Source organism: Orycteropus afer, unplaced genomic scaffold (assembly GCF_000298275.1).
Source record: "Orycteropus afer afer isolate SDZICR_OR568_19922 unplaced genomic scaffold, OryAfe1.0 scaffold00786, whole genome shotgun sequence".
Taxonomy (NCBI): Eukaryota; Metazoa; Chordata; class Mammalia; order Tubulidentata; family Orycteropodidae; genus Orycteropus; species Orycteropus afer.
The window spans coordinates 428211-445482 of NW_006922373.1; the positions used below are offsets into that span (position 1 = coordinate 428211).

Below are 17272 nucleotides of genomic sequence, written 5' to 3' on the forward strand. Positions count from 1 at the left end.
GGGGGCCTGGAACTGTGGGAGGGTTCTTTCCAGAGGAAGCCTCATGGCCAGAGATGGAAGGCAAGGTAAGTGACAGCGCTGCTGGGATGAAATTCTGGGTGGAGTGTACAAATCAAGGGTTCTGAGACCCAGATCTTGAGGTCAAGGGTGACTTACAGGTGGTAGATGAGTAGCTGGCATGGCGAAGGAGGAAGGGCTGGTGCTGGTCTGCCTCAGGCTCTTCTGGCTCAGGGGGGAAGGCACAGGGGGGGCCAGGAACCATGGGGACAGTTACTGGTGGGGGTCCTGGTGAGGGTGGGAGGGCCTCCAACTCTCGAGCTTTGCGAAGCTTCTCACGTTTTCGCTGGATGGCGGCAACCCGCTCACGCACTGCACGGGCCACTGGTTGGTAATCAGCTTCGCAGACCAAGCCCAGAGCCACCTGGAATTGGGGGGAGGTTTGAGGATAATGAGTTTGGAAACCCATCCAAGATCCATCAGGATAACCTTTGGGGTCTCCAGGGTGGAAAGGAACCAACATTTATTGATTATCTACTGTGTTCATGAACTGGCAATTCTTTATGTTATCGTTGTTAAAGTATCCCAGTAATCTTCTGATGTAGGTGTTATCAGCACCATTCTTGAGATAAGTCAAGAATGGTTATACAGTTATACATCCTTATACAGTGGTTTTAAACGGGGTGAGGGGAAGGGAGGGAAATTTTATTCAAGAGACATGTGGCAGTACCTGGAGACATTTTTGGGAGCTCTGGTAGCGTAGTGCCTAAGGCATTTGACTGCTAACTGGCAGTTCAAACCCACCAGTCACTCCTCGGAAGGAAGGTTCTACTTCTGTAGTGATACTGCCTGGGAAACCCAAGGAGGGGTCACTATGAGTTGGATCTGACTTGATAGCAGTGAGTTTAGTTTTTTTGGTTTTGCAGACATTTTCAGTTGTCACTACTCTTAGGGGTGCGCTAATGATATCCAGTGAGTAGAGGCCAAGGATGCTGCTTAATATCCTACAATGTGCAGGACAGTCTCCCCAACAAAATATTACCCTGCCCAAAATGTCAGTAGTGCCAAGGTGGAGAATCCCTGTAGGAGTCTCAGGTCTAGTTTGGTCTAGGCTATGGAGATCCGTTCTACTGCCATATTTCAAACACATTATCAGGTTGATCCACCATAGATGATCCCACCCTTTCCACCAACATTTTTCTGCGTAGAATCCCATATTCCATCCCCTCCCTTCTCAGGTCTTCCTAAACCAGCCTCCAAACCTCTGCACACACCCACACCCATCTTCTCCTCCCATGAATGCCCTTCCTTGTCTACCATCTTCCACTCATCCCCCTCCTTATTAATTTCAATAATGAACTTTACTGGTTGTGTAAAGGAGGTGAGGCAGAGTGATCTGATTTGAAATCTGAATGACATGAGTTTAAACCCAGCCCTGCCACTTACTTACTGTGGAACCTTAAGTCAACTTCTCTGAGCTTTGTTTCCTCATCAATATATTGGGATAAAATTGCCCTCCAAGTAGGTTGGAAATAACAATCAAAAGCATGTGAAAACGCTTTAAACCATGTACGGAAGAGGGCTCTTTTTTCGAGCTCCTACCAGGTGCCAAGCGCTGCTGAGACAGAAAATTTTAAAAAAACACGGTCTGTACCCTCAAGCAGTTTAAGGTCTAGCGGAGGAGAAAGGCAGGGACGCATTTAAGTGTCAGACTGATGATGGTGGGTGCTGTAATGGAAGACCTGCTTAAGTGGAAAGAAGCATTTAATTTTTACTCTAGAGGGGAAAGCTTCCTGAAATTAGTGCAAAGAGAAAAAGACAAAGAGAGAAAACATGGAAGAGGAAAATAAATGCGTGAGAGGGAAGAGCATTCCAGAAAAACTGATCAGAAAAAGCAAAAGCAGGAGGGGTGGAAGGCCCAGGGCTTGTCCTGGAAAAAGGTATCGTCAACGTGTGGGGATCACTGGGTAAATGTGCAGGGTGTTAAGATTGGAAGACACTTGCAGCAGACGCCGGGAGAGGTGGATTGGGTTCCCCTCCCACCACCCTGTCGCACTGGCCCCTCTGGTAGGGGCCTACGTGCCCAGCCCCAACACAGTCCGCCCTCCTCTCACCATCTCCTGCGCCACCTCCTCGGCCGCGTCCCGGCCCAGCTGGAACAGGAACTCAATGGCCTGGTTATCCCGCGGCCGCCCCCCGCGGCGCGCGTCCTCCATGCGCAGCCAGAGTTTTAGGCCCGGCTTCTCGCCGTCGTCCTCCTCCGCCAGCTCCACGTGCACGCCGCGCTCCTCGCGGAAGAAGGCGTGGGCCAGGAGATCCTGGATAGTGAACCTGAGGATCGCGCAACGGTGAGGAGAGCCCCCTCCCCGCGGCGGCCTGAGGGAGGTGGGAAGGCGCCCCGCCCCTCAGCCCACCTCTCGTTCTTATCCGTGCGGATGCAGCCTTCAATGATTTGCTTCACCTCCGGCATCTTCACCTTGTGGAAGCTGTTCGGCTTTGTGCCCTGGGGGAGTGCAGCTGCATGAAGCCTGCAGCTCTCTGCGTCCCACTTCTCCGCTGCACAACCCCCCGCCTGCTCGAGGCAGCAGCGCTTGCCCTGGTAGAAGCACAGCTACTGGGAGATTGATTTCCAATCCCAATCCCCCAAAGTATTGGCAGTGTGACCTTGAACAAGGCTCCCGATGAGCTTGTTTTCTCCATTATCAAGCATAGGGCATAACGCTTGCCCTGTTCACCTCGCTGGGCAGCTGGAAAGATGTAAACTCTAGGGAACGCTACACATATTTTAAATGCTATACTGGAAGGGTCGTATGCACACCTAATATCCTTCAGTGTTCAGCAGGGCATCTTTGTGTCTAGCCTTTCATTAAGGGGAAAGGCGTTTCATTACAGGGAAGGGCTGATGGAGCAGAACAAGGGGCGGGAGACCTGGAATGCCCTCTCCTCCCCCTCTCACCGAAGTGACCTTGCGGTAGATTTGCGCGGCATTCTGGCACTCGGAGTACGGGTACTCCGAAGTAGCCATCTCCAGCATGCACATGCCGAACGCGTACACGTCCACGGCCTCATCGTACTTTTCCTCGTACATCTCCGGGGCCATGAACTCCGGGGTTCCTGTAGGGTCCACAGCAGGGATCAGGCTGCAGAGCCTCCCCTTCTGACCTGTCCCTCTTGGGCACATCATAGACTAGGTAGCCCGTGTCACAAGTGGCCCACCCTTCCCCACAGTGTGTGTGTGTGTGTGTGTGTGTGGAGGGGGGCGGGGCATAGCTCTTTCCCGCTTCCCCATGGTGTCCTAGCTCCTTGGGTCTCAAAGGGCTCTACGAGGCTGGGTTTCCCCAGGCTCTCGTTTGGCGCGGGGAGGGTAAGAATGGCGAGGATCGTCTACAGAAGACGCACCGATGACACTCTTGGCGAAGGAGGCACGCTTGAGCGTAGCCAGACCCAGGTCCCCAATCTTGACCGAGCCCGAAGGGCCCGTAATAAAGACATTGTCGCACTTGAGATCCCGGTGCAAGATGGGGGGAACCCGGGAGTGTAGAAAATGAAGCCCCCGCAGGATTTGACGGCTCCAGCGCTGGAGGACTCGCGGCTTCATCTCGCGGAACCGCCTCAGGTACCTGGGGGAGGGCGCATAGGCAGGGTCGCAGCGGGGACAAGTATGGGGGGGAGGGGCCCTCTCTGGCACCTCTCCCGCGCCCTACCCGTGCAGCCGCCTCCACGTCTTCTGCGACTTTTCTCCTAGCCTAGGTTCACGCCTGGCCCCAAGGAGAAACTGAGTCGAGTGTGTGGAGCTAACTAGGCTACTAACTAGATACTAACTAGGCTACTAAACCCGCAGGGAGGTTAGGTTCGCAGATAGGGCCACGGCCAAGGTGTTGTGGAGCCCGGAAGGGATGACTCAGTGCCCGGATCGCGGGGGAGTGTTTCACAGAGGAAATAACTTTTGCGTTGCATCTTGAAGGATGAGTAGGAGTTCAAGGGTGAAAGGGAGAAAGGATGGAGACTTTCCAGGCGGACAGGACACTGTGTTCAAAGGCACCAAGACAGTGATCTTCTGGACAGGGTGGGAGGATGTGCTGGAAATTCGGTTTGTCTGGAACTTAGGGTGAAAATGAGCAGACTAGCAAGTGTGGACTTTATCCTCAGGGTCGTTGGAAGGGCCTTGAACAAGTTTTAAGGAGTGAAGTGAGGTGATCGGATTTGGAATTGAGAAAGATGTCCCAGCCTTAAGGAAGACAGAACTGCCTTGAAGGGTGCAGAGTAGGGATAGGCCCTTTAGGGGGCTTCCACAGGGCTCCAGGCTAGCTAGGTGGCATTGTAGGTGGGACAGTGAAAGTCGAGGGGTGACATGTTAAGCAGACAGATATTGGGAGTTGGGGAATGCACTGTGTGTAGTGAGAGTAGTCTGGAGAGATGCCCAGGTTTTTGGTGGACTGCAGGGTGGCAGTTACCATTCACTGAGGCAGGGGCACAGGAGGGGTGAGTAGAAGATGGTGAGCCCGGTTTGCACCTGGATGTGCAGAATTTGAGGAACCTGGGAAAAGTTAGGAAGCAGTGGGGACACTTCCCAGCCCTCCCCCTGCCAGGTGCAGAGCTCACGTCTTGAGCGTGCCCGAGGTCATGAGTTCGGTGACCAGCACGATGCAAACCTGGCCCCTCAGCACTGACTTCCATGAGTCGTAGAAACGAACGATGTTGGGGTGCTGCAGCCCCTTGAGCATCTCCACCTCCTCAGAGAAACGCTGCCGCTCCGACCGAGACAGTTTCCGAGTCTGTGGGAGGGGAAGGGGGTCACCTCAGGCCCCGGAGGGGCTTCTTATCCCCATGGAGAGGGATGGGGCACATGGGGCAGGGCTGGGAGAAAGGTGAGGGTTGGAGTAGTCACATGTTGCCGTGTCGGTGGAATCGCTAGCCTGACGGGTGCAGACCCCAAGGTGCAGAACTCTAGTGCAGTCCCCATGGGTGGCTGCAAGGACACGCCCACCCTGGACCCCCACTGGACACAAGAGCCTTTATGCAGCCCAGTTCAGGAGCTCAGAGCTCAATAGCGTCTTTGTGGTTACCCGGGCGGCCGCAGGGCGGGAGGGGGCGCCTGGGGGCTGGCAGCAGGCAGGCAGCAAGCCGGCAGAGGGCCGGCAGGCGACGGGCAGGGAATTGGGGCCTGGAAGGGGGTTGGCCCCAGAAGTTGGGAGCTGCTAGATCCAGACAGGAGGTGGGAGGGCTTTGGAGGGAGGTATAGAGAAAGAGAGAAAGGATCCAGGATCAAGGCCAGGAGACTGCCCCCCCATGGCTGTTCTGCCCAGTCTCATCCCCACTCCACCCCCAGTTTGGCTGCCTCTCCTGACCTGGCCTGGAGTCCAGGGTGTGGCACTGGCAGACCCAAGGGGAGAGCCTCATGCCAGGGCCCAATGTGAGGTACCCTTCCCCCAGACTCTATTCCCCAATTCCAAGCAGTGCCCAGAATTGATTGGGTTCTTCCCACCCTTAGGCTGTATGGGAGCCAAGGAAGGAAAGTCTTACAGACCAACATTTCCCTAAAGCCCATGAGGCTTAGCACCTTTGGGTCTGTGAAGGGAAAGCCCAGGTAAGCAGTGGGATGAGGAGCAGGACTGGACTCAGGCCAGGGCTAGGGCTCCTTGTCCCAGCCCTCCAAAGTGTGATTGCACCAGAGGGGGTCTGAGAGGGACCCATCTTGCCACAATTCCCCTAAGTCTTCAAGAAGTGGAGCGCACCCTGTCCTCTCACCTCCTGGCCTCTGGATTTGTAAAGGCCTGGGGGAGTGAGCAGAAGACTAGGGTCACACTGAGGGTCTCAGGAGTTAGGGGAAAAGGGGTGGGGGTAGATAGTGGGTTCCACTGCAGGAAATTGGTGGGGTCAGGTCCTCAGAGAGGAACTGGCTTCCCCACACAATTTCCCATTCTTTTTTTCTCATCTCTCAGGGTTGAGTATGGACACTTTAAAGGTGGAATGCCCCTGCCACTGCACACCACTTGCCTCAATTTCTCCTTCTGCAGCCCAGAGTCAGTCAGGCTCTGGGTCATCAGAGCAAGGGGACAGGGGTGTCTGGACATTTAACTGGAAAAATATAGCCCTCCCTTGCTGCTGTCCCTCAGGGTCTCCCATCCCCAGACACCAACGGATCCCATCCCGAGGTGCACCGAGGGGGCGCCCAGCCGCACCTGCAGCTCACACCAGGCCACCTCCACGGTGGTGTCCGTGTCCAGCCCTCGATACACCGTCTTGAAAGAGCCACGACCTATCTCGATGTCAAACTTGAGGTATCGGCCATCAGGGGACGTCGCCACAGCCTGTGTCTCCGTGTCCTCCTTCTCTTCCAGCTCCCGCCGCCGCTCTCGGGCTGCGGCTTCGGGGATCCTCGCCGGCTCCCGAGACCCCGGGACTCCTGCGGAGCCCGAGAGTTCGGAATGGGCAGAGTCTGTAGCTTTTACCAGGGCTCCCCCAGTCCACGTGCCCTCGGGGGGCTTTTCGGAGCTAGGCGGTGGGCTTCTCGCGGGGCAGGGACCAGCAGAGTCTGGAGGGTCTGGGGGCTCCGGAACGGGTGAGGCGGGCTGGGACCAAGAGCTCAGCAGCCCCAAGTCGACCGAGCTGCGGCGGCTGAGACGGGAAGAGCGCGGCCGGGGCTCAGTCTTCCCGGAGAAGCGGCGCGCCCGGCGAGGAGGGGGCCCGAGGCGGGGCGGCCCCGCGGCGGCGAGAGGTGGCGGGGGCCGCAGGGCCAGGTCGGCCTCGGTCTGGGACATAGGGACCGCGGTCTCTGGGGCTGGCGGGGCCAGCATGGAAAAGGGCCGGTCGCCGCAGGGCGGCAGGCGAGAAGGCGGCTAGACAGGCGGACTGGGTGAGTGCGCAGCGCTCCGGCTAAGCTGTTGGGGCCCCAGTGCTCTGCTGGCCTGCCCCCAGACCCCGCCCCGGCCCCGCCCCCGGCCTCACCTCCCGCTGGTCCGCCCCCTCGGAGCTCCGAGCCTCCAGCCCTCCCGCCCTGGCTGGGGAAGGGCGGTTTGGCTGCATTCGCACAGCCCTTCACCTCAGCCGATGCCCCGCCCTGGCCTCTTCCCCGCCTCTCCCGGGCCTCCCCGCGCGCAGCGTTCAGTCTCCTTCGGAGGCGACCTCTGGGTGAGAGGGAGTGGTGGCCTCCCGCACTCAGAGTGCGCAAAACTGTTTGTGCGTTGGAAGGCAGGACGCTTGGGACAGGGAGAAAAAACGTGACCGCGGTTGCCTGGCCCTGGTGGTGGGGGGGGGCGTTTAGGGGGAGGCTACTACCCGCCTGTACATCCCAGATAAAGCAGCACCACTCCTTCCTAATCGTCTTGAGGAGCCCTAGGCCGACCACACAGAGGTCAGTGGAGGTGGTTTTCTCCGACGCCACTGACCTCCAGGCTGCACGAGAATGGGTGTGCATCTCTGGACATGCCCCACCCCTAACCCCAGAGCAGAATCACCCATCCTTTTCAAACCGCCCCCCTCCACCTTGGCCACAGGCTGGCACTGGCCAAAGTGGCTGTTTTTGCTCTGTGGGCTCTCCTTCCTCCCCCTCTGTTTGCCAAAGACTCCAATAAACCAAAGTCCACATCCGGTTTAGCCCCTCAGCTCCCCTAGACCACAACTACCGCATGGAGACCAGATGGGTGGAGGAGAGGCTTCAGGATAGTTCAGGACTTCCAAGGGAGGCAACGGGGAGTCATTAAGTGACTTCAATTCCAGAACAGAAAGCCGTCTGTCCCCGAGCTGTGTTCCATCAGCACTCCCCCACACAGCCCACCAAACAGATGTGAACCACAGGCTCACTGGAGCCCGTGGGCTCTGGCGGACCCTTTTGCCAAGGTCATAGGCCTTCTCTCCTCTCCCCCTGTCCAGGCTTCACAGCCCTCCCCGTCCCCAATCCCGTAATAACTTGGAGGCAGGCAGCGGGAATTGAGATTTTTAATATCATAAACCAGTGTCCAGCCTGCCTCTCATTGCCAGGCCCCTTCTTGGGCCTCCTATCTTGATATTGCCTGGAAGGCTGCCTGCAGCCCCGGCTTCCCCCACTCCCTAGGAAGGATCCAGCACCAGCCTGAAAGGGGAGGCAACAGCAGCTGAGGGAGTGGAAGAGGGAGGAGACAGAAGCTTGTGCAGGCGCGTGTATGTGTGTGAACACATGTCAAGTGAGGTTTACAGACCCTGGCTCAGGGATAGTCTAGGATGGGAGAGGAGGTAGGGCAAGAAGCAGCACATCTTTGCTCCCTGGTGCCTCAGCTTCATCCTATCCCAGGGACAGATGTATAGGGTTAATGGGAAATCCATCCCTGCATCCCAGCCTTCAGGACTGGAGCCCTTTTGAGTCTGGAGTCGTCACAGACCCAGTCTGTGGGGACACTGGGTCTGTCTCCTTTTGAAAGCCCTGGAAGGGTGGGAGGTAAGAAGCAAAAGGAGGCAGGTCTCTGCTAAAAGAACTTGACACCTCGGCCATCGCTGACGGTGATGATCTCAGCCTTGTGCTCCTGCTGGAGGGCCTGCAGGGCCCGCAATAGAGTTGTCTCGTCCAGCCCATGGAATTCTAGACAGGGAGAGATGGGGCTGTCAGGGACACTCAGCCCCTCGGGGGCCCAAGGTCTCTGAAAAGAGCAGTCAAGCTAGAATCTGAGATTTCCAGAGGGCAGGTATACGTGTGCCATCTGTACTTCTGCAGTCACCACTCACAACTCCTGGGCACTCTCTTAATGAGGGCTGGAAGAAAGCCCAAGTCAGCATGAAATGAGCGCTCACACTTATTTCCCCCTCCCTGGTCTCCCCAGACCTTTGCCATCAGTGTCTGATGCACAAGGTGACATCTGCTTGCAGGCCACAAAGGGGGAGGCAGGGCTGACAATCAGGCCTAGGGAAAATCAAGGCACTTGTCATTGGACATGGAACCTAGTCGCATATCTAGACCCATTAGGAGGACCTGTTCTAACACAAAGAATAGCCAGTGCCCCTGGTCAGAAGACTGCTAAGGTCCAGCTGAGTGCCTGGAGATATGGCAAGCTACTGCAGGGAGGTGTGAGAGGCAGGAGGCAAGCCCCAGCAGGCTTGCACACCTCACCCCCTGTGGGGCCCAGCTCTGCAATCAGGGAGCTTACTTTCTGTGAGAGCCTCCAGCTTTGCCCAGCCTGAGTGGTGGGCTGGGCGAGGCTGCAGAGCTGAAGTCATGGGGTGATGATGGTGGGAGTAGCAAGCTGAGGCCTGCAGGGCAAGGGGGAATAGCCAAGAGCTGTAAACTCTGCTGGGGCAGCCAGGGGAGGTGCCCCTGTTACCCCAGCTACTATTAGAACTTTTCATGATCCTGGGGATCAGAATATGAAGTCAAAGAGAAAAGAGCTAAGAGAGTGTTTACACTATGCAAAAATCAAACAGCATACTAATCCTTGCCTGGCCAGTATTTAAATGGGCTGGGGGTGTTGGTCCAATCCCTTCAGCTGACTCTCACAAATCGTGAGCCCTCTGTAAGAATAAAGGGTGAAAGAAAGCCTGAGTCAGCAAGGAGAGAGATTTCAGGCTTAATCCCCCCCTTGCAGTTCCTTATTTGGCATCTGTACCAGGAGTTAACTTTTCATGTGTCATCGATACCCATAACTATCTTATAGTATGGACTCCATCCCCAAAAAAGTACACATACATCCACACAAACAAAAATAATTTTTTTTTCTCTGTGAATTCAGCTAGTTTGTGGACTCCTTGAATGTGAGTTAAGAACCTATAGTACTTGGAATTCAAAGGCAGAGAAATGGGAAGTCTGAATGCCAATTAAACCAACAGCACAAAAAGGATTCAGGTGACAAAAATGAAGAGGGGAAAAGGAAGGCATTACCCTCATCCTCTGTGTCTTCCCCATTGGTCAGCTCATACAAGGTGAACACCGAGTTGTTTTGGCCACTTTTTGAAACCTGTGGACACAGAAAATGGGGACTGAATAGGGGCCAGAAACCTTCTGGAAGAAGGTAACCTCACCAGCTCCACCTCTCTGATCTAGGAATGGTACCTATCCCCAAACCAGGGCTCACTGTTGCCTCTGCAGAGTAGCCTAAAAGCCACAAGCCCTACAGGTGCTATATTTATATGTGTACACACACATTCAGAACCACTAAACCACAGGCCTTCACGTGTCTGAGGAGTGACCTCTTGCTGTGGTTGTTTTCTTGATCAGGAACGGCGGCGGTGTGTTTTTATTATGTTTGGGTTGTTGATGCTTCTTCCCCTCCTCCCTCCTTTTGGAATGTTTGGGGCTTGTGGTGGCTGGGAATTTAGGGGAGAAAGCAATCTGCCCCACACCCACAATGGTTCAGAATGGCTCATTCATGTTGTGGACAGTCGCATAAGGATGCAGTGGGGGAGGGCCCCAGAGCTTTTCTTTTTTTTCTTCCCTTCCCCATTTATCTCCTGCGGCCAGAGACTCCTGCCAACAATAGCAGCCGTGGTTCCCAGTACTGCATTCTCTAAACATGGCCTCAAGTAGCCCCTGGCCTGCTACAGGCAAAGAAAGGGAAGTTCTGTGCAGCCAGGGAAATTGAGTCACTGAAAAAAAGAGGCTTGCCTGGAAGGCCTACACCTCTTCTTCCTGCCTCCTGCCTACTTTGGTCAGTCTGCCTCTGGGAAAACCAGGAATCTGCCAGGCACATTTAGAATTCTCTTTTGCCATGGGCCACTGCTCACTAGCAGGATGGTCTCACCCACTGATAGATGAGCTTCCCCCATTCTTCTGGCCTCCGCCACATGATCAGGAAGCTAGATTTGTTCTTATCCAACCACTCAAGGTTCCCTGTAAAAGATACTTATAAAAGCATCATGTACTAAGAAGGGACAAAGGGGAATACCAACATGGGACAGAGAGGAAGAGACTCAGCTTTCAGAGGTTCAATATCTGACTATCACTATCTGCTAGGAGTGCTGGTGGAGTCCTGAGTAAGGCATCTGGCTGCTAACCAGAATGTTGGAGGTTCAAACCCACCAGCTGCTCCATGGGAGCAAATATACATCCATAGATTTACAGCCTTAGAAACTCAATGGGGGTCAAGGAGTCTGAATCGACTCCACAGCAGTGGGATTATTACCTGCAAGGCAACCATTCTCCTCTTTTCTTCAGGTCGTGGGGCACAGATGGAAATTTTAATTTTGTTATATAAATGGGGGAAAAGGACCTGGGAATTGGACCATATACTGTACAGAACACTCTGGGCTCCAAGCCAGGGGAGAGAAAAAAATTGTTCAGGGTAAAGACTTGTCCTAATCTGCCCTCAGAAAAACTCAGCTAGGAGAATACATAAGGAATCTGGGGAACTGAACCCACCTTTCTTCCTCAGTTCCTCTAACACGATCTGAATTGATTCCACTGGGAGCTTCCCTGGTTTAATGTTAAGTGAATGATTTTTAAAAAAACCTAAACTCACTGACATGGAGTCGATTCGACTCATAGAGACCCCTCCTTGGGTTTCCAAGGCAGTATCACTATAGAAGTAGACTGCCCAATCTTCTTGATATAAAAATTCTCAGAACCAGTCCCACGTTGAAAAACTTGTCTCCTCCTCCCTCTCACACACATATACATGCAATTCCCCAACAGGATATAAATTGGCTTTTTCTGGATATTGGGGGAGGAGGAGAAAAAGAAACTTCCGATTAAAAGGAAAGGCTTTGGAAAATAAAAATTGCTACCATTCCTTATCCTCTGTCCTCTCCCCTACCTTCAACCCTTTTTCCACAGATATTTTAGAGATCAACCAGGCAGCAAAAATAAATGACCCTTACTTCCTGGCTGGGGAATGGAGTGGATGGAGAAAGTTAGTAAAGGTACTAAGAGGTCTGTACCTCAAAAAGGAGAGAAAGGGTCATGCAAATAGCCAGAAGAGCTCCGGTGGAGAAGGTCGGGACTCGGTTTCCAAGGCATAGATCATAAGACCCGAATGACACCGGGGCATTCACACTGCCAAGGACAAGAGGTGGACCCTAAGATTCCCTACTGCATTTAGGGGATAAAATGGATGTTAGCTACATATGCTCGCTCTTTCCCGAGTCCAGTTTGGGTAGGGATCTGCCCGGGTGAAGAGCAGGGGTTGAAGTCTGAGCTTGTAGGAAAGTGTGTGGAAGTGCATGTGTGTGGGCCGTGGGAGAGCCTGAGGGGAGGATACGCTGTAGCTTGACGTTGTTGAAGAGCGGGCTCTCCTGAGCTTCCATCACCGTCATACTGGACTGTTTGTGCAGGCGGCAGAAAGACAGGACCAGCGAGCACCAGGCGGCCAGTTGCTTCTGCCGAGTGTCCACGTTCGGCTGTAACCTGCCGGGTGAAGGGTGAGGCGCAGAATTAGAGGGCTTGAGGAAGTGAGAGGGAGCAACTGTCCGGGGTGTGTTCGGGGAAGGAAGTGAGGGGCTCAGGGTGGTGGCGACCGGGTCCTTTCAACCCCTTCCCATGTGAAGCAGCAGGGCTAAGCCCAGGGTAGGGAAGGGAGGCACAGCGGGGCTTCTCGGGGTCTGAGCCTCACGTAAAGAAGGGCGGGAAGCGATACTGCCACGGCCACTCGAAACTCATCGCCATCGTAGTAGCCCAGGGAACCCGGAACCTCCCGGCAAGGACTTCCTGTCTCCGCTTCGGCACATCCGGGCAGAAAGCACAGCACAAAGGTTCCGATAGTCTCTCAGAGGAGGGGCGGCCCGATGGAGGGGCCCCTCCTCTTCAGCCTGACCTTGCTATTATCTTAAAATTTTTTAATTTTTATACTAGTGAAGTCGACCAAACTTGGGTCCTACTTCAGTAGGAACGTCCCTTAGAAGTCTTCTGGTTCAACCCAAGAGAAGGGCAGTGAGTTCGCCAAGGTTCACAGTTTGGTAGACTTGCAGGAAGAACCTAGGTGTCCAAACCACAGCCTAGGGTTTTTTCCACGATGACAGGCTTTTTAAAGTATTAACATTGGTATCAATTGACATTTAATTTAAACGCCTCGTAATTCCTCAATCCCAATTCCTGTGTCCCTTTGCTCCATTATTTCTCCCACAGCACCCATGAGAGCATACCTTGCAGCTTGCATAGCTAGAAGTGGCTCTGCTTCCATCATTGACCACACCTCTGTATCTCCTGCCTCTCCCAGACCTCATCATCCTAATCTCAAATACTAGGACTCTTTTTGGTCCTATTGTACTCTTTACTCAGACTACTCAGTTCTCTCCTTGCCTGCCTTGTCTGTCCCCAAACCAGGGCTGTTGCTACCTGCCCTTTTTAAAACTCCTGAATTGCAGAGTTGACTGAAAAAAAAAGTCACCAGAAGTTGTTGGCTGAGCCCCAGATTCTCTAATTTCACAGCTGAGTTCCCAATGCAGCCCATACACCACCCACAGCAATTGAGTGGATTCTGAGTCATAGTAACCCCCGTTGGGTTTCCGAGGCGGGAAGTCTTTACTGAAATAGATTACCCAGTCTTCTTTCTGCAAAGTGGCTGGTGGGTTTGAACCAAATGCCTTAGGCACTACGCTACCAGAGCTCCTTCAATGCAGCCTAGTATCCCTTTGTCTTTTATTGACTCCCTGTCACATACTTCAAGGAGTTCTGGTAGCATAGTGCCTAAGGCATTCGACTGCTAACCAGAAGGTTGACTGGGTTCAAACCCACCAGCCACTTTGTGGAAGGAAGACTGGGCAATCTACTTCCATACAGATTTACTGCCTTGGAAACCCAATGAGGGTCGCTATGGGTCAGAATCAATTCAAAGGCAGTGAGTTTTGGGGTTTTTTTGGTCACATACTTCAGATAGCTGTTCAAATTTTCCAAGCTCATCAAGCTACCCCCCTTATCCCTATTTCTCCCCTCTCTACAAAACACTTCTCTCCCATTTACAATTGAGGCCATGCCTGTGAACCCCTTAATCTTTCGCTACCTATTGCCACTCTTAACTCATTTTTCAAAAATGCCTCTCCACTCTTACTCCTTCTTTCCTCCAGACTCCAAGAGAAAGTATCCCTCTTCCTTTTCAAGGTCAACGTTTTGGCATATCTTCTTTTTTTTTGGGGGGGGGGGTTAAAGAGAAGTTTTTATTCTGCGTGAGAGGTTTACGGGTCCCCGAGAGGGGCCAGAGAAGTCACTTAGCATATCTTCTTTATAATTTTTTCTAAAAATAGTATTTTATTATTTTTAAGTGAGGTTCACACAGAAGTTTAGGTCCCCATTCAACAATGTCTACACAAATTGTTCCATTACATTAATTACATTCATCACATAGGTGAACGTTTTCATTATTATTGTTTTGGTTGTTCTGTTTTCTGGCATATTTTCTTGAGCCTCTCCTTTCTAACTTCCTCCAGAACTTCTCTATCATCTTCCCTCTCTCTCCCCTGGCACCATTCCTCCCGTGTACAAACATGCTCAGGTCCTCCCTATTTTAAAATAGGTTCCGTTTTCTTGACCCTGCCACCCTCTCAACTTCCTGTCTTATCTCTATTCTTTCCACCATCCAAGTCTATCCTTCACTGTACAAGTGCCCAACAAGTACTTGTTGAATGACTGAATGAACCATTCAATTGATAATACTTTCTCAAAGACCAGCTCCTTTGCCTCCATGGCATTGCTTTATCCTTTTCCTGCTACTTCTGGGATCCTTCTATTTCCTTTCCTCCCTCATTCATTAAGTGTGTTTCCTAACCTCAGTCCTTTTATTCAATACACCATCTCCACATGGTATTCCAAAGCTTTCTTTCCAGCTCCAGTTTCTTTTCTTGCCAGACCCTATTTCTAAGTTTCTGCATATTGAAAGCATTTGAATGTTTCATTGTTAACTCATATTCTGCCTCCTTCACTTTAGGCCAGTTCCTCATCCTAATGGCCCTTTTCTATTATTACTGACTTCATTCTCCTAGTAATTCAAGTTCAAAGCCTAAGTCAACTTTCACCACCCCAGCACCACCACCTTGCTCCATCACCCTCTCATATCCAAGTCCTGCTGATTCACCTCTTCCTGATTCACTTCTCTCTCCTGATTTTTAATTCTTTTTTATTTTCCCATTCACCACTCCTCTGGCTCATGTCTCCATTTTCTCAAGCCTGGATTATTGCAGTAATTTCCTAATTCATCTCCTTTACTACTCTCGTTTCTAGAATACTATACTCCATCTAAGGCCTAGCTCACTCCGCACTCACCCTCCTGGGATCACATCTCCTGTGATCTCCCAGGTATACATGACCTTTACACTTTGGATCACATTTAGTTTGTATCTTTTAGATGACTCTCATCATGTACACCATTGTTTTTGTTTATTTGTGCAACATGTCAGCTCCCCTACTAGATGAAAGCTATTGATGACAGGCCTTATCTAGTATATCTTTCCCACAAAATATACCACATAGTGTGTTGTACTAGCAGGACCCTTGATGTATATTAATGATATGCATAAAGGCAAAAATGTGCCAAGAAGAGGGTAGATAGGTCCTTGAGGAAGAGAGATATGTTCATGGAACTACAACAAAGATTTACCATGGGAGATAATTTGAAATGTCTTAGGGAATGAGTGTGTCTCTAGAGACACATGTGTCCTGAGACAAGTGTGTCTCAGAGAATGAACTCCAGAAAGCATACAGGCATAAATGTATGAAATCGACAGGCATTTTCTAGGAAATAGACACACATGTACTCAGAAAAGCAGAGATTTCAACAAGGAAGAAAGGAGAGTCACTAAAAAAGGTCAAGGTGTCACAAGGAATAAACAGGTGTCTCTATGGAAACAAAGCTGTCTTCTGAATGTTTTCAATGACCTGGCAGATATGTGCCAGGGAGGGCTAGAGGCAAATTGGTGAAATCTGGGCCTTACTACCCCAGAAGCATGTAACTTATGGCAACCCCACGTTGTCAGAGTAAAGCTGTGTTCTACAGAGTTTTCAGCAACTGACTTTTTTTCCTCCTGGTGGACTCAAACCTCCAGCCTTCTGGTTAGCAGCAGAACGTTTTACTTGTTTGCGTTACCCAGGGACTCCACATGTTGTTGCTGCTGTTATGTGCCATCAAGTCGACTCAAACTCATAGCGACCCTGTAAGACTGAGTAGTAGAACTGCCTCATAGGGGTTTCAAAGGCTGTAATCTTTATGGGAGAAGATTGCTCCATCTTTTCTCCCCTGGAGTGGCTGATGGATTCCAACCACAGACCTGTTTTAGCAGCTTCAGCGTTGTACACCAGGGCTCCTTGGGCTCCTTGGACTCCTTATTTGTTGTTGCTAGGTGTCATCGCTTCTGACTCCTAGTGACAACAGGATGAAACACCGCCTGGTCCTGTGCCATCCTCACAACCGTATAAGGGTATCCATGCACAGAAATTGTCTTTAGGGAGTACAGATGTATCTCAGGAAGCTGATAGAAGGGTGTGTGTGTGACAGGCCTCTGACCCCAGAGTCCAGTGTTCCTCAGCTTTGAGCTTCTTCCAGATGACATCCATCTCCTGGTTGTTGGCTTTAGTGGACACCAGGGGGCAGTGTGCGGTCAGGCTGTAGGCCACACCTTGGGTCCAGGACAATGTAGGATGAGGGCCAGGGCTCTAGTGGAGGAATCTAGGTTGGACCTAGGAGAAAAAGCCTCTGCCTTCAATCCTAAAGTCTTTAGGAATGGACTCTTGTTCGTCAGGTCAAGGTTCCTATTTGCAGACCCAGGAGTAAACTGAGTCATGAAGAAGGGCCGAAGTCAGAGCTCCTGGGTAGCCCCGCATTCCTTCTCACAGGAATCACAGTGGAGAGATTCTGCCTTTGCCCCTCCCCCCACACCTCCCCCAGTGCAGGCCCCAGCTGCTGTCCAGACCGGAAGGGAGTCTCTTCCTGCACATTTCCTGGAGCTGGGTTTGGATAGGGGCAGGAAAGGCCCCACCCTGGGAGGAAGGAGTGTACGGGTGTGGCCTTCAGGTGGGAGGGGACAGTGGGGGGGCAGGTGAAAAGAGCAGTGGGGCCATTCAGATTCTTCTAGCTCAGCTGCCCAGAGCTAAGAGCCTTGTCCAAGTGAGGAACTCTGGGAAGGACACAGCCCCCACTGGGATGGGGAGGGGGACAGTGTACCAAAAAAAAACAAACAAACCAAACTCACTGCCATTGAGTTGATTCGACTCATAGCGACCCCTCCTTGGGTTTCCAAGGTGGTATCCCTACGGAAGTAGATTGCCCAATCTTCCTTCCAAGGAGTGGCTGGTGGGTTTGAACTGCCAGCCTTCTGGTTAGCAGTCAAATGCCTTAGGCACTACTCTACCAGTGCTCCTCTAGTTAATGTGCTTTATGGCTAACTGAAAGGT

General features: G+C 52.2%; 2 protein-coding genes across 2 annotated transcripts in view; both read right to left on the reverse strand.

The window, feature by feature from the left end:
- Window positions 1-6794, reverse strand: part of WNK4 (WNK lysine deficient protein kinase 4) — a 15955-nt gene extending 9161 nt beyond the window's left edge. Inside the window, exons 1-7 of the mRNA XM_042783267.1 lie at window positions 6180-6794; window positions 4600-4772; window positions 3397-3617; window positions 2954-3111; window positions 2412-2500; window positions 2112-2328; window positions 157-421 (exon numbers count right to left, since the gene is read on the reverse strand). Of these exons, the coding sequence (XP_042639201.1) occupies window positions 157-421; window positions 2112-2328; window positions 2412-2500; window positions 2954-3111; window positions 3397-3617; window positions 4600-4772; window positions 6180-6794 (1738 nt within the window). The remainder of the gene's footprint in view (window positions 1-156; window positions 422-2111; window positions 2329-2411; window positions 2501-2953; window positions 3112-3396; window positions 3618-4599; window positions 4773-6179) is intronic.
- A 1644-nt stretch (window positions 6795-8438) lies between these two features.
- VPS25 (vacuolar protein sorting 25 homolog) lies at window positions 8439-12559 on the reverse strand. The gene is made up of 6 exons (XM_007957743.2): window positions 12507-12559; window positions 12156-12301; window positions 11318-11371; window positions 10701-10789; window positions 9842-9917; window positions 8439-8551 (listed from the first exon to the last, which is right to left on the reverse strand). Exons 1-6 carry the CDS (start codon window positions 12557-12559, stop codon window positions 8439-8441), a joined length of 531 nt encoding a protein of 176 aa, XP_007955934.1.
- Window positions 12560-17272: the final 4713 nt, after the last annotated feature.